Below are 15438 nucleotides of genomic sequence, written 5' to 3'. Positions count from 1 at the left end.
AGCCAGCCGAGTATTACCTTCTTGGGGTCAACATCTAAGCCTTGGTATATACATACAATTATAATGAATATAGTCATGGTTGCAGGTGAAAAATCATCAAAAAGTATCCCTCTATATTACAAGATATAAGCTCCAGTTCCATACATTGCAGCTGCAGGTTTCATTGTTTAGAGGGACATCTAGTGGTGAAGCCTGATGCTGCATTTCACCTTTATGCTGGGATCTTGCTGTTCTATGCACTGTGAAGCCAAATCTAGTGGCAATAGAGAATAGAAATCAATACCCCTCCATTCTAAATATCACTCTCAAATTAGACATGTGAAAGTTAACTGTGATATAAAGTTTCTTTCAAAACCGCTAGTAAAGTGCTAGGATATAATGGGTAATTTGCAGGCTCTGTGATGAGAATAATTAGCTTTAATGTCTGGTAAGTCACTGTATTAATTAGCAAATCATAGCGTTCACGACTGTAACATTGCGTTCAGAACTTAATGTCAGAGCAGCCAACATAATGGCACACAGACTAGCGCTGCACCCCACCATATGCGGATAGAGAATATTCAGAGAAATATCCCCCCCCTCTCCATCCTCTGCAAGAGGAATACATGGCAGATAAAGATTTTATTGTCATCAGGTATCATAAGCATAAGAATACATACAAAAGAGCAATTGTCCAGGCTGTTATGGGACAGCTCTTCATGGCCCCGGATGATCTGCATTCACGGCCTCGGCTCTTATATAATAACATTTCTAGGGAATCTCACTGAACTCATGTTATTTCAGAGGTCATCTCTTCAGAAACAAAACCCTCACCACCAGAAGGAGGACAAGGAGAATGTAGCTTTATATGGACTGTCTTAGTTGTTCTATATCTGGTTCATCGAGAGGATTGTTGGATTTTGCATACACGTCTACTCTCCTCACCATGTGTTGCTTAGCTGCAGGAAGTCTCTGTGTGAGCTCGTCCAGGAATGCAAAGGTGGGGGGTAGAGGCAGAGAGGAGCTCAGCTCAATGCAGCATCAGACTGGAGAACAATATGTCTGCCAACCCTTAAAGGGAACCTACCACCACGAATCTACCTATAAAGGTAGATCGGGTGGTAGATGGATGTATGGGACGTGAGGATAGCCCTTTTTAGAGCTAATCCTCACGTCCCTGCTAGCCTAGCATAAACTTTATTGCCCTAATATGTTAATTTAATTAAGCGGCTACCGGGGCGTGGAGTAGCCGGACACAAGGCTACACGGCGCGGCTACTCCACGCCCCAGTAGCTGCTTTCCCCCGCCTACCCTGTGATCTTCGGCGCGCAGCTCCTGGCAGCTGCGCGCCCTCGTCCGAGAAGCCGGAGTTCTGCGCATGCGCAGTAACTCCGGCCTCGTTCCCGAGATTGCGCATCTTGGCCGGAGTTACTGCGCATGCGCAGAACTCCGGCTTCTCGGACGAGGGCGCGCAGCTGCCAGGAGCTGCGCACCGAAGATCACAGGGTAGGCGGGGGAAAGCAGCTACTGGGGCGTGGAGTAGCCGCGCCGTGTAGCCTCGTGTCCGGCTACTCCACGCCCCGGTAGCCGCTTAATTAAATTAACATATTAGGGCAATAAAGTTTATGCTAGGCTAGCGGGGACGTGAGGATTAGCTTTAAAAAGGGCTATCCTCACGTCCCATACATCCACCTACCACCCGATCTACCTTTATAGGTAGATTCGTGGTGGTAGGTGCCCTTTAAGTCAGAAAAAATTGTGTATACCAGGACTATCTGTTCACCAATTCCTCCTAATCTATAATCCATTGTATACTAATTGATCCACTACTGTCTCTTACTGCTGATATATCAAGTAATATTGTTTCAATCATTCTATTTCAGTTATGACAATGAAGGCCGCTTGACCAATGTGACTCGACCAACTGGAGTTGTCACCAGCCTCCATCGGGAAATGGAAAAATCTATTACAATCGACATTGAAAACTCTAACCGGGATGATGATGTCACTGTCATAACCAATCTATCTTCAGTAGAGGCATCATATACAGTAGTCCAAGGTACTACCATCATCTTCATTTTGTGAAATCTTCCTGTAAGCCTTCAGTATTGACTGCATTTTCATTCACTAAAGTTTCAATTTCAAATGTATTAAAACAAACCAATATGTAATGGGTTCCTTTGTTTAAGTGTGTGACATTTTAACAAGGCCATGTTAGGTGGTATGCCATGGTTTAAAGTTTGGGAAAATATCCAAAGATTTCCAGGATTGGATAAGGAAATCCATGCCTCTTTTAGCTACCTTGTAAGGCAACTCCCTTGACATCAAGCATGACCTACAAGAGGCCTTATGACATGATGTGGGATTAAAACCAACCCAGTATATCTATTCCAGAAGGAACAGACTCCCAACTACAGACAGCAGTGCTTTGACCTGATTGGGTCTCCTCAGTACAGCGTAGGGAAACTGGTTTGGCTGGGTGAGAGGCTTGTGACTAGGGTTCGGGAAGTAAGAGTTCTCCTTACGGAGACTGACCACCATGTTCATGGTTTACAGTCAGTATACTATTTGTGATTGTACAGTAGGGGATGATTGACTGGCTCTATACATTGTGTAGTGGGCATTCTGAGGTACTGCAATCTTGGCTCCAATATAGCTTAACAGGAACCGAGCTTGCACTACTTCTGAATGGCCACTACACAACATACAGAGATATCTGCTTCCTGTGTATCGAAAGGCTACAAACAGGTATAGAACAGTTGATCAGTTCAAGGACTGACTGTTAGATACTGGGGGCCTTTCACATGGAAAAAGCCTTTATTCACTGTGTGTCGGCTGTTGCAAACTGCAGAAAAATTACTTGTGCTGTGAATTGTAAAACTGCAACAAATCAATTTTATTTAGAGTTTCAAAGCCACAAGGAGAAAGCAGCAAAAAAACAAAAAAAAACTTGCTTCAAAAAATTCCCATTGGTGGACATTTCTGATGTGGCAACTCCACATTAGAAAAATGCTGGGAACTTTCTCGGCTGACACATCCAAACAGATCAAAGAAATGACGCATTTTAACAGAAATCACCCTTTGTGATGTGATTTTAGTAAAAACAGACCCTTATATTGTGTCAAACACCTTATTTGGTTCAGGCTCACATTGGTTCCGGTCCCGATGAGGTAAAACAATTTGTCCATTTTTTGCACTTGTTCTTTTAATGCCTTCATTTTTTTTATATTTAAAACGTCCCCCAGTGACTTTCCTAATATGACCGGGTCCTCCCTCTGCATCCGCTCCCCATAGCAGGTCCAATGCCTCTGCCAAACGCAAACATCACTCAGATGGAGGCTGCAGGATGAAAAGATGTAGCCTGTTACAGGAAGTATAGTGGCCAGACGGCGTCAACAACTATGCCTCCATCTGCCACTATTTACCAATGTATACACTAAGAGTGCACGTAGGGTGCTTTCCCGACATATACACTTAGTGTATATAATAAACGTGGTGTGAACCCAACCATAGAAGAGAATATTTACCTGATTACATAGCTGTTAACATTGCATTCCCAATCAGTCAGCTGCCCAATCACACAGGAAATCTCCTAAACCGCAGGCTATGGGGAACGGGACTCTCTGGGTATAAATTAACCATTAAAATGACACCTTGCTGCAGGGTCTTGTATCCTGGTCTGGACCCTAATGAGTTACTGCTGTACTGAAACACATGAAAGCATCATACCCAACAACAGTATAAAATTCACAAAAAATAGCATTTGTTCTGATGCACAATACCTTTTCTAGCATATTGTAGCAGAAGAACATCTTTTATCTGTAGAGGTCACTGGCTAGGCAGCATTTCAAGATTGCTTTTTTCAGAAGCTGAAAACTTCTTCACTAATGTGGGCACTCCGGCTTTATACAGAATCTGAGGGAAGTGAAGGTAGCGCACATCGGAGAGACGCTTCATGCACCGCAGCGCACATGGCACATACCAGCAGACTACTATATATATATATATGTGTGTGTTATTCAGTACAGAAAGCATTTGTCACTATGCAGACAAAAGATCTTGCCATCTTGTACATTTCCCTACAGAGAACGAAAACACCATGTATACTGTCTGAAAAATTCACTTTGCACCTGTTCGGGGAAAAATCCTGTTTCTTTGCCATAGGGAAAAGGTGGTGTTGCTGATGGCTATCAATCTGACTTTGCGAATCTCAAGTGAAGCTTTAAAAAAGACAGCAGGCATATGGAAATGGCACCTTTTGTCCACAAGCCAGGCTTGATAAATGTATTTTTATGGCATGCAGGCAGGAACACATAGGTTTTCCTTATTAAAATAACCCATTATAGTTTTACACATATTATTTAAAGCTAGAGACGCCGTCTTTCTGACATTATTTGGTGCAGATGTGACAGACCATCTAAAATCCCTTATAATAGAATTTCCATTTGTAACATAAATGACTAAGTCAATGTAATGGGGTTGATATGGCTTGCAGCTTGTATACATACATTGCGTATAGAGATTATGCATAGACTTTTATTACAAGGTCACTGAAGTCATGAATTAGCAACAGTTACATGCATATTATACAAGTGTTGATGGACTTGGAGCTGTCAGCCCTATATAGTAAGATCAGTATATTAGTTGGGGCTTTTAAGTAAATCCTAATATGTGTAACACTGCAATGTACTCAAAAAGGCAACCTGTCACCAGGGACCTAATTTTCACAAAAGATAGGTTGTAGAAGTCCATTAACAGCTGCATTGCAAATTTGCCTTTCTGCCTTCTCTAAGCATTTGCATTACAATATCATTGTGTGCTATAACTTACCTTGCACCCTGACAGAATCATCTGTGTAGTCCCAGGGGTTGGGCTTTGGTTTGGATGCATTTAAAAAAATAACATGCGTCTTTTCTGTGCTGCAAACTGCTCAGCTCTTGGCCCCCACCTTTGTGCTCCTGTACAGCTCCTCCTTCCACCACTGATGTCAGCTCACCAGGCCGTGAGCTCTGTTCCTGGGGCTGAGCTGTAACAAACAATTATATTGTAATGTAAATGCTTAGAGAAAGCAAAAGACGTTTTTGCAATGCAGGTATAATGGGCTTCGGTATAATCTGTCTTTAGGTTGCTGGTGACAGGTTTCCTTTAATGGAAAGAGTTCTAAAGTTATACTATCTGTTACATACGGAAAGCTACATTTAGTTTCTTGTTGTGTTTTGAACAATAATTATATAGTCTCAGACATCTGCATTATTATGTCATGTCATGAGTGGAAGTCAAGATTCTAAAAAACAATGTGGCAGATTTATCAAATTGTTTACAGAATTAAGGGTTAAGACAGTTTTACAACATTATAGGAAAAACGGGAAATGGTGTTATTAAAGGTGTATTATCTGCATGTAGTATGCTAAAGAGCAGGAGAAGGTGAGCAAATTGTACACAGTGTCCTAACTGCAGGTAGTATGATATAGAGCAAAAAAAGCTGAGCAGATCATACAACGTGTCCTCTCTGGAGGAAGCATATTGTAGAGAAGGAGGAGCTTGGCAGATTATGGGAGGGGTAATTATCACAAGTGTGAGGTAAAACTGATCTAGTTGTCCATGGAAACCATGAGCTCTGATTGGTTGCCAATTGTAAATAGAATAGTCTTGCTCTCAGACACTTCTGATGAATCTCCCCCATAGTGTCCTCTCTGCAGGCGGTATGCTGAAGAGCAGGTGGAGCAAAGCAGATTGTAAATAGTGTCTGCAAATAGGACATCATGTTATTGAGGAGGAAATGAGAAGAATGTATAGTGTCCTATCTGCAGGCAGAAAATGCTGAGCATATTCTATATAATGTCATATTTGCAGACAGCATGCTATAGAGCAGATGGAGGTGAACAAATTGAACTCCTACATAGAGTATGTTATAGATTAGAAGGAGTCCAGGGGATTGTGCATAGCGTCCTATTCAGAATGTAACTTATTTCATATAACATTTCACTGATCCACAGTCACTATTACTCATGGTTGGGACATGTACATAGTACCTGTGGGGACTGTAATGCCACATAGTAGTCTATATAGTCTATATACTATTATGTGGTAACAGTCAGGACCATATTTCCTCCTAGGGACCATGGAAATTGTGCCTAGAGTGGCCCAAAATGGGGGTCACGGCTAACGGAGCGAGAAAATAAAAAACTTTGATCCCCACCCGCTGCCTCTAGAAATTCTCCATCCAATAGAAGCTGAAGCACAATTGCTACCATATTCCATTCTACAAATATAGTGTATTTAGATACTCAGGTCAGTATTAAGCACTAGACTTGGTTTTCCACATAGAAGACCCAGGCCTTGCTTCTAGCTTGTGTTACAGGCGGTGATGGAAGGCAGCACAATGCATTTTATATAGGGCATATTGGTATCTCAGATGCACACTGCATGCTGAAGACAGACTGTGTTAAATTAAATATTATAGCCTTTGCAGGGATTTACGAGAGGTGGAAGCCACAGCAATGTTGTTAGCGGAGATTGTCTCTAACTGGCCTCGCTTGATGTCAGTGGTGTAGAAATAATTCCCGGGAAGAGTATGTCAGTTTTATCCGATGACAGCAAGCAGATGACCACAAACTTCAAACAGACAATGAGATAGTCAACAAGATAGCCACGGCTTCATATTGATGTATTGGCCTGTGGAAACGGGTGATTATCTGATAGTATTGTCTGTAAGCTTTAGCAATAGCACAGTAGATCCCTTCTTCAAATGTTAGCTTCTACATGCTATCCCCTAGGGCACATATCTAAATGTCTAAGAATAAAGGAAACATAAGCAATTGATCTTCTTGTACTAATCTGTTTTGTTCTGCTGATCTCAGCTCTGTGAAAAGAGCCCTTTGAGCAAAAGCGGTTTCTTCCTTTTTATTTAATTCTATTTAGAAATGAAAGTGGAGAGAAAATCTATAAAAAGTGGATGCTCTCAATACAGGTGTATTGTGTCAGCGGAATCGGCACTGGTAGATGGGGAAGCCCAGCACAAAGTCTACACCTGTGTTCCTCTATTTTATCTTCATAGAAAGGGAAACAACAATCATTTTAATAGGCGTCTGGCAACCAGATTACAGCCACTGTGCATTAAAGTCAGCGGGAGACGTTCTGCAAGTGGAATTTAGGGAAATAAAAAAGCCAGTGTGCTTGAAAATTAAAGTGAACGTTCATCTTTATTACAACTTTTCATGATATCTTGTGAAATGTTAATATATAAAGTATTTACTACACAATGACATTGTAATGGACGATATTCAATTGCAGAAGCCACTAGAAGTAATATATATATCAGTAATCTTCATCAAGCAGTTTCATTCAGCAGAACTTTTAGGAACTTCAGATCTTTTCAAACGTCCACGAAGGTCTATATTCAGTGGCAGCTTGTCTGACCATGGTGTGACGCATGATAGTTATGTATGATCGTGTGACTTCTAGAACTACCTTGGGTCTGCTGTCTTGTATACACTAATATGCTGGTCAACAATTCTATCACAATGTCTTATTTAGTAAAAACTTGCATTATTCATGCATTCATCCTTGGCAAACTAATGGTTGCCATATGTTTTTAAAAGGGGGACAAATTTTAAGAAACAAATTGCCAGATTTGCGAGGCACAGGTTAAAAAAAATTAAGTATATTATTCAGTATTCTGTAGTTGATAACAGGTACACTTTAAAGAATTTAGCAACCTTACCTAACCTTCATAAGGGTAAGTAAAATATGTTAATACTTACTTGGTTGTTTGCCATGGGTCACATGACCCACAGGCTGTGTGACATCCTGTGACCTGCTGGCTTGCGGCAGATGGAAGGGAACGTGCAGTAATTACTGTATACACACCTCCTCCAGTATAACCACTGCCATATCTGTACTCCCCTCTAACCATTGATATGGGGGTGGTCATGCCGGGGGGCATTTACAGTAAACACAATGTTGAAGGAAATCTACCACCAGGATGAAGGATTGTAAACCAAGCACACTTACATGCAGGTGTCTGCCCCCTATTGCACGATCCACCTTTCTTTAATTTTCTTATGCCCTTTTTAAAAAAAAAAATACTTTACAAATTATGCAAATGAGTCTAAGGGGCTCCAGGATTAATTAAAACCTATGGAATCCTGAGCCCCTCCGGTTTATTTGCATAATTTTAAAATCCTTTTTTTTGGAAAAAGCAGGGAATAAGAAGCTAAAAGAAGAGCACATCCTGCCAGAAAGGAGCACACCCCAGCAAGTGTGCTTGGTTAACTAACCTTGATACTGGTGGTAGATGTCCTGTAAAGTTTGGTATAAATACTATGTTGCCACTACTTTTCTATTTAGTAAAACTGTTTAAGTGTGTCCTGATCCATACTTGGAGACCTAAAAAAGTGTTGACATATGTTGAACATTTGAATAGTGTAGTGGGCTGCTATTCAAGAGAATTAAAAAAAATAGAAAATATAGCTTAAACCTTTAAAAATCAAGAAAACTTCAAGGGAAGATTTTTCCTCAAGCAATTATTTTAACAAAATCTATGGTAACTGTTCATAAACAAAAAAATCTACAAGCATTTTTTAAAAGCTTTATATTTAGTATATATCCACATATATCTATATCTATCTATATATATCTATATCTATATCTATCTATCTATATATATATATATATATATATATATATACACACACACACACATATGTACACATATATATGTACGCATATGTACATATATATACATATATATGTACACATATATATATATATACAAACACTGTATATGTACATATATCTTAAGTGCAATTCTGAAGGGCTTACTTATTTTACTTTGCGGTAAATGTGTACCAGGTGAGGTGATTTTAGGCATAATACTGGGGTAGACATAGAATTGCGCCATAGCCTGCACCTGATCTGGCTCAGGCTATAGCAAGTGCGGGGCAGGAACGCCATGCACCGTCCCACTCAGCCACCAGGCATGCCCCCCTTCACACCCATCTATACCCATTTGGTGTTGAGCTGGCATAAGGAGGGAAATAGGTGTAATTCCTGGCCATGCACCATGAATTGCACCCATTTCAGGGCTTGTACACCAGTTTTCCACTTGACATTGGTAAGTGATGCCTTTATTTATATTCAGCTGCCGTAAATCGTTTATTTCAATTTCCTATAATTCTGTTTTCCCCAGATCAAGTAAGGAACAGCTATCAGTTATGTAGCAATGGAACCCTAAGAGTGATGTATGCGAATGGAATGGGCATCAGCTTCCATAGTGAACCCCATATTCTAGCGGGGACTGTGACCCCTACTATTGGACGGCGCAATATTTCTTTACCCATGGAGAACGGACTAAACTCCATTGAGTGGCGGTTACGGAAAGAGCAGACAAAAGGCAAAGTAACTGTATTTGGAAGGAAGCTCCGGGTAAGTGTCATCTGTGTTGACTTACCACTGTATAGTTAACTGAGAAACAATATTTCGCTCCTAAAGAACATTGTGTGTTGCTCTTTTTATTAAAAGGATTTTGGACAAATATATGACAGATGCTTATTGACCAGATACAATTGAAAAATGTTCAGTTGTGTGCACAGAGCCTGGAGTATTTCATTTTTACATTTAGCATAAATCACAGAAATGAATTGAATAAATACAGAAAGACAGGGAGGCAATATATTCCAATAATGAGAAAACCAATATAAATGACAATGACATGGGGATATTAATATAGGATCACACAGTACTACCTTTGTAGGATGGAATGTACTGTAGCTTTCAAATCATTTTATGTTATTGAATTTTAGGATCTGCTTTATGGTCTCATAGCATATTAAAGGTAATACATAGCAGTATAACTAGACAATTTAGTCAATGTCAGATCCCAGAGCTTTTTATGGCATAAGAGACTAGCCTTCCAGGTCGATTCTCTATATAATATGATTTGTTGATGTTCTGGAATTCCGAAGTTACTTGCTCTACAGCCCCAGAGATGCATGACCCAAGTAAAAACACCTTCATAACAAGTAAAGAGAGTGAAATGTGGTTCCCAACTTCTAGGAAATAGTTTACAATTGGAACCATATTGCTTTTCATCTATAGTGCAGGAGTTTATTAAATAAAAATCACACCCCTGTCCCAAGTACTGGATCAGCAAGAATATCAATGCATAGTCCTGGGCTACTTTTTTTTTTACTTAGACCTCAGATGATGGTCATGAGTGTTAAATACCAGGAAAGTCTAATTGAAGATTATGCAAAAGTTTGGGCTCATTCACACTGTTAAAAATAAACCATTTTGTTTCGGGTTTCTTTCTGTTTGCCATCTGCTTTTTTTTAACAACTGTATGACATCTGTTCACTTGTTTTTATTCAATGAGTGTGATTGAGAGTTAGCGAGTGTGATAGGCTTGCCTTAAGGGATGGGTTTTAAGAGCACGTTAGATGCTTTGGAGGGTGGGTATTAGTCTGATAGTCCGGGGAAGGGCATTCCAGAGAATTGGTGCGATAAACACTTCTCCAAAAACCGACGCCCCCTAAAAGATTGAAATGCACTGGAGCAGTCCAATCTCATTTGAAATCTCACGTAAAACAATTCATGTTCAGGCATCAATTTAATCTTATCCCCACTATCTTATATCTGGTCCAATATTTTCATGATATTTATCATTTGTTTACCCATTGGAAAATAAAAATGTCAGGCGTGCTCTACCATCAGATGCTGGAATAAAGCCATTTTCTTTCAGTGGAAATGTAAAGTAAAAAATAAATAAAATAAACTCTGTACTATTGAGTGAACTAGTGGGAAATTGGGTCTGTTTTTATAGAGATACATTTACTAATACTTCTATTCTAAGTTGTTCCCAAGTAAACGTTTAAATCCATTCTGTGCCGTGTTTCTGTTGAGGTCACATTTTTATATCTGAATTTAAATTATTCATTATAGTTTCCAAAAAAGTAATACAATTTATCTGCCTGTGGCATGAACAAAAAAGTGCACCTATTCCACATTGTCGGAGCTCTTTGAAGGAGAAAAAGTAGGGAAGGAAAATAAAAGCTTGTTATAAAAGTAATCAAAATCTACTAGTGTTGTAAAATATTTAGCACGTGCCCTTTTAAAAATATTTTCTTGCATTAGCAGTTTAATAAACAAGGGGAGATGCAATTTATTGTTGTCAGAGAATGGATGTACAATAAAAAGAAGCTTTATCCTTATTATATTCAGCACCTTTACAGCTCCTGGCAAGATACAAATAATCCGCAGCTGCTAAGTGCGAAATGCTGATTTGCGGTTTTACTTTATTTTTATTATTATTTAATTGGGGGTTTAGCATGATTCAGCTCATGGTGGACATTAAAAATGAAAAAGGAAAATATGTTATTGAACGGCATAATGATCAGTTCATGAGATTTCAAGGAAAGCACTAAAATATGATGCTAGAAATAATTTGAATGCTGCACATTTATGACATAGTTTATATTTATATATTATGGAATTGTATTCATGTAACTTCCATCATATAATCTGATAAGAATATTTCATACCTATTTCATGCTGTTAAAGGGGTTGGCCATGTATTTTGTAATGTGTGAGAGTGCGGGGGGCAGGAAATTAGGTACCATATATACTCGGGTATAAGCCTAGTTTTTCAGCACCCTACCCTACCTCGGCTTATACTCGAGTCTAGGAAAAAAAAACAAAAAGTGAACTCACCTTCTGACGCTCCCTGGAATCCAACACGGCTCCGACATAGGGTCCTGGTCCGTCACAGTCTTCGTGAATGTCAGCCGCATCGGCACACACTATGATGTGAGCTTGCGGCTGACGTCATGGTGCCTGCGACGGACCGGGAGGGGCTGGCAGGCTATATACCCGAGGGGGCTGGCAGGCTATATACCCGAGGGGGCAGGCAGGCTGTATACTCAAGGGAGCAGGCAGGCTATATACTTGAGGGGAAGGAAGCAGGCTATATACTCCAGGGGGCTGGCAGGCTATATACTACAGGGGACTGGCAGGCTTTATACTGGGGGGGCTGTGACAATGCATTTCCCACCCTCGGCTTATACTCGAGTCAATAGGTTTTTCCAGTTTTTTGTGTCAAAATTAGAGGTCTCGGTTTATACTCGGGTAGGCTTATACATCTAATACATCTGCACCGCTTTCTTGATATGTAAAGTGAAGCTTCCCATCTTTTACCTCATCAGCCGGACATTTCTTACAATAAAATGGCCACTGTTGGAGGGTCATTTGATCTTGGTCATAGAATACGCCTTGCCAGGACCTTGAATACATGAAGGTCCTATCATAATAGGACAGATTGGACAGATAGAGATCACATGACATGACCCTCCATCTGAAACCATTTAATGCATGTTGGCTGAAAAGACATTAGCAATATTTTACAAAAGCAGTGCAGAACTATTAATAGATGTATATTGGAAAATTACCTAAATATCCTGCCCACCACACATTACACACACAAGCTGTACAGGAGCACAAAGATGGAGTCAGCCTGCAGTTCAGACAAGCCACAGGTTGTTTTTTTGAATGCATCCAAACCAAAGCCCAGCCCCTGTGACTACCCCAGGATTTTTTCAGGATGCAAGAGTAAGTTAAAGCACACAATTATATTGTAATGCAAATGCTTAGAAAGGGCAGAGAGACATTATTGCACTGCAGGTGTCGTGGGCTTTTACAATCTGTCTGTAGTGAAAATTAGGTCCCTGGTGACAGGTTCCCTTTTAGAAGGAGAGGACTCAATAACTTATTGGTATTATTCATGGTGACACTTGATCACAGACTTGTAACTATTTCCTTGCTGGTGTCTAGCCTTTTTAAGTCATTACACTATTTGAAAGCCATTAGGCTTTGAGGAATTTTGTTTCCCTATAATCTGCCATACGATTATGGAGAGCATTTAACCTTGCGTGTTCATGACCGAGTCACAGGAAATCAATTTGTGGTTCTCATTAGCTACCGCCCATTGGCGGCCAGTTCTCACTTCTTGACTTTGAGGAGGAATACAATGGATATTGTTTTACATGCAGGTGCCGTGCCTTGAAAGATAAAAATAGGCCACATCTGGCAATCCAATCATTAACAATGGGATTTTAGCAAAGCATAATTGATTTTGGACTTAGCAGTTGATTATTTGCAATAATTAATCTGTTTGCCTGAGAAGTGAGCTCAGCATTTCGACTTTTTTTTTTTTTAAGGAAAGTAGCAGCCTACAGCAAATTCCTGACACTGATTATTAAAAAGTTAATAGAGGTACTTGTGGTAATTAACCAAAGTTAAATGCACAAGTCTTCCAAGTGAAACCTCGCTACAGGTTAGATTTCCTGGCGTCATGTTTATGCAAATGAAAACATTGTTTTATCTATCAACACCTCAAAATTTAATTGTCTGGTGTTAGTTCCCGTTAAAGTAATCACATCTCTGTTTAGCTCTTTTTAAATGAAAATCACTATGAGATTATAGAAGGATGAGTGGACTGAAAATGTAATTTGAAATGAAGTAGAAAGTCTAGAGTTAATTTGCATCGAGTCCATTTGCATATTACGTTCACAGAATCCTACTTTACTTCTCCCCATCTCTGTACAAGACGCTCGCGTTCATTTGTTCTGTGACGTCTCCATCTTCAGCGTTCCGGCTTCTAACGCCACGGAAGAATTGAGAGGAGAAGTTTTGCTATAGAGTGTAATGACTTAAAGTGAAAGCCTACTTCAAAGTGTGTTGGGCTGCTATAGATCCAAATTACAATGACACTTTCCCCCAGTTCTCCTTCTTGCTTTTATGAATCAGGGAGATGAATTAGCTCTTGATACAGTTCTCCTAGTTTGACTTCTATAGTTTCCATGACAACCTCAGTGGACATTTTAGACCATTTACCGAATTCTGTTTTTTTTTTGTGCTGTAAACAGCGTCAGATAAAGAAAAAGTAAAAACAACTGGAGTGCCATTTTCTAAAGAATAAAACCAAACATAGATTTTCTGTTGGCAAGGGGACGCAACACCTTCCCAGAGCTCTCGGTCTTACAAAGTAGAACAGAAAAATATCAGGCATGGGGCAACCCACAACACTTAATGAATCTGCTCAATTACTGGATCTCCCCTAAAAATTAATGAGACTTTCTTACATTAGTGGCATAATACAGCATTGGGAGCACATCAAAAAATGTGTAAATATTTCAAATAAAATGTTAGATACCCTACAGGGTGATGCATTTACAGGGATTCTATGTTCATCTACAGACAAGATCATTTCTTATTGAAATTAACCCTTTAATGACCTGGCCCTTTTTTGTTTTTTTCATTTCCATTTTCACTCCCTACAATCAAAAATCCATAACTTTTTTTTATATGTAAAGAGCTCTTTGACAGCTTGCTTTCTGAATAAATTATTGCACTTCATAGCAATGGTATTTAATATTTCATGCCATGTACTGGAAAGCAGGAAACAATTCTAAAATGGTTAAAAAACGCATTTGTGCCGTTTTCTTGTGGGCTTGGATTTTACTTCTTTCACTGTGCGTCCCCAAATGACATGTCTACTTCATTCTTTGGGTCGGTGCGATCACGGGGATAACAAATTAGTATAGGTTTTATAATGTTTTCATACATTTACAAAAAATTAAAACCTCCTGTACAATTTTTTTTTTCATTTTGCCATCTTCTGGCACTAATAACTTTGATTTAGGGGGCTGTGGGTGGTGTCATTTTTGCGACTTTTGATAAAGTTTTCAATTTGGCCATTTTTAGGACTGTACGATCTTTTGATCACTTTTTATTGAATTTTTTTATATTTATTAAAATGGCAAAAAAGTGCCATTTTCGACTGGGTTAAACCTGAAAAAACCTTATTAAATTTTGATAGTTTGGGCATTTTTGGACGCGGCAATACCTATTTTGTTTACGATTTTTACTGTTTATTTATATGTATATTACTTCTAGGGAAAGGGGTGATTTGAATTTTATTTTTTAAATTATAATTTTTTTAAAACTTTTTTTTATTTTTACTATTTTTTCAACCCCTAAGGGACTTTAAATCTAGGTTGTGTGATTGATCCTACCATATACTGCCATACTACAGTATGGCAGAATATGAGTATTTTCCACCTCATTCATTACAAATGTACAAATCGGAAGACCCGAGGCTCTCATGGCAACTGATCGCCGCCCCCCAATGACGTCAAGGGGAGCAACGATGTTTTCAGGTTTTTCGAAAGTTCTCAGGTATGGGGCAGGAACGCCTCAAGTCGTCCCACTCCACCATCAGTCATGCCTCTCCACGCCCATATGGCGTGGAGGTTGAAGTGCACAAGAAATTGTGATTATTTCAGTGCTTCTACACCACAAACTTGTATAGAATTGTTGATAAATGCTCCCCCTTAATGTCTATATCTTAAATAACATTATTTTCAGTAAAAATATTTTTAAAGATTCCTGCTCAACCTTGAAATT

General features: G+C 39.4%; 1 protein-coding gene and 1 long non-coding RNA gene across 19 annotated transcripts in view; one reads left to right on the top strand and one right to left on the bottom strand.

Annotated features, from left to right (window-relative positions):
* The window catches only part of LOC140126458 (uncharacterized), a 130206-nt gene that overhangs the window by 4204 nt on the left and 110564 nt on the right, over window positions 1-15438 (bottom strand). The window contains exon 3 of the long non-coding RNA XR_011854837.1: window positions 4810-5005. This is a non-coding gene — a long non-coding RNA (uncharacterized lncRNA). The remainder of the gene's footprint in view (window positions 1-4809; window positions 5006-15438) is intronic.
* The window catches only part of TENM2 (teneurin transmembrane protein 2), a 1545179-nt gene that overhangs the window by 1514521 nt on the left and 15220 nt on the right, over window positions 1-15438 (top strand). For all 18 annotated transcript variants that reach the window (XM_072145937.1, XM_072145941.1, XM_072145939.1 and 15 more), the window contains 2 exons: window positions 1863-2038; window positions 9170-9405. In XM_072145937.1, the coding sequence (XP_072002038.1) occupies window positions 1863-2038; window positions 9170-9405 (412 nt within the window). The remainder of the gene's footprint in view (window positions 1-1862; window positions 2039-9169; window positions 9406-15438) is intronic.

The sequence above is a fragment of the Engystomops pustulosus genome, chromosome 4 (genome assembly GCF_040894005.1).
Source record: "Engystomops pustulosus chromosome 4, aEngPut4.maternal, whole genome shotgun sequence".
Lineage (NCBI taxonomy): Eukaryota > Metazoa > Chordata > Amphibia > Anura > Leptodactylidae > Engystomops > Engystomops pustulosus.
The sequence above is the reverse complement of the archived record's forward strand: the minus strand, read 5'-3'. Positions and strand labels throughout refer to the sequence as shown.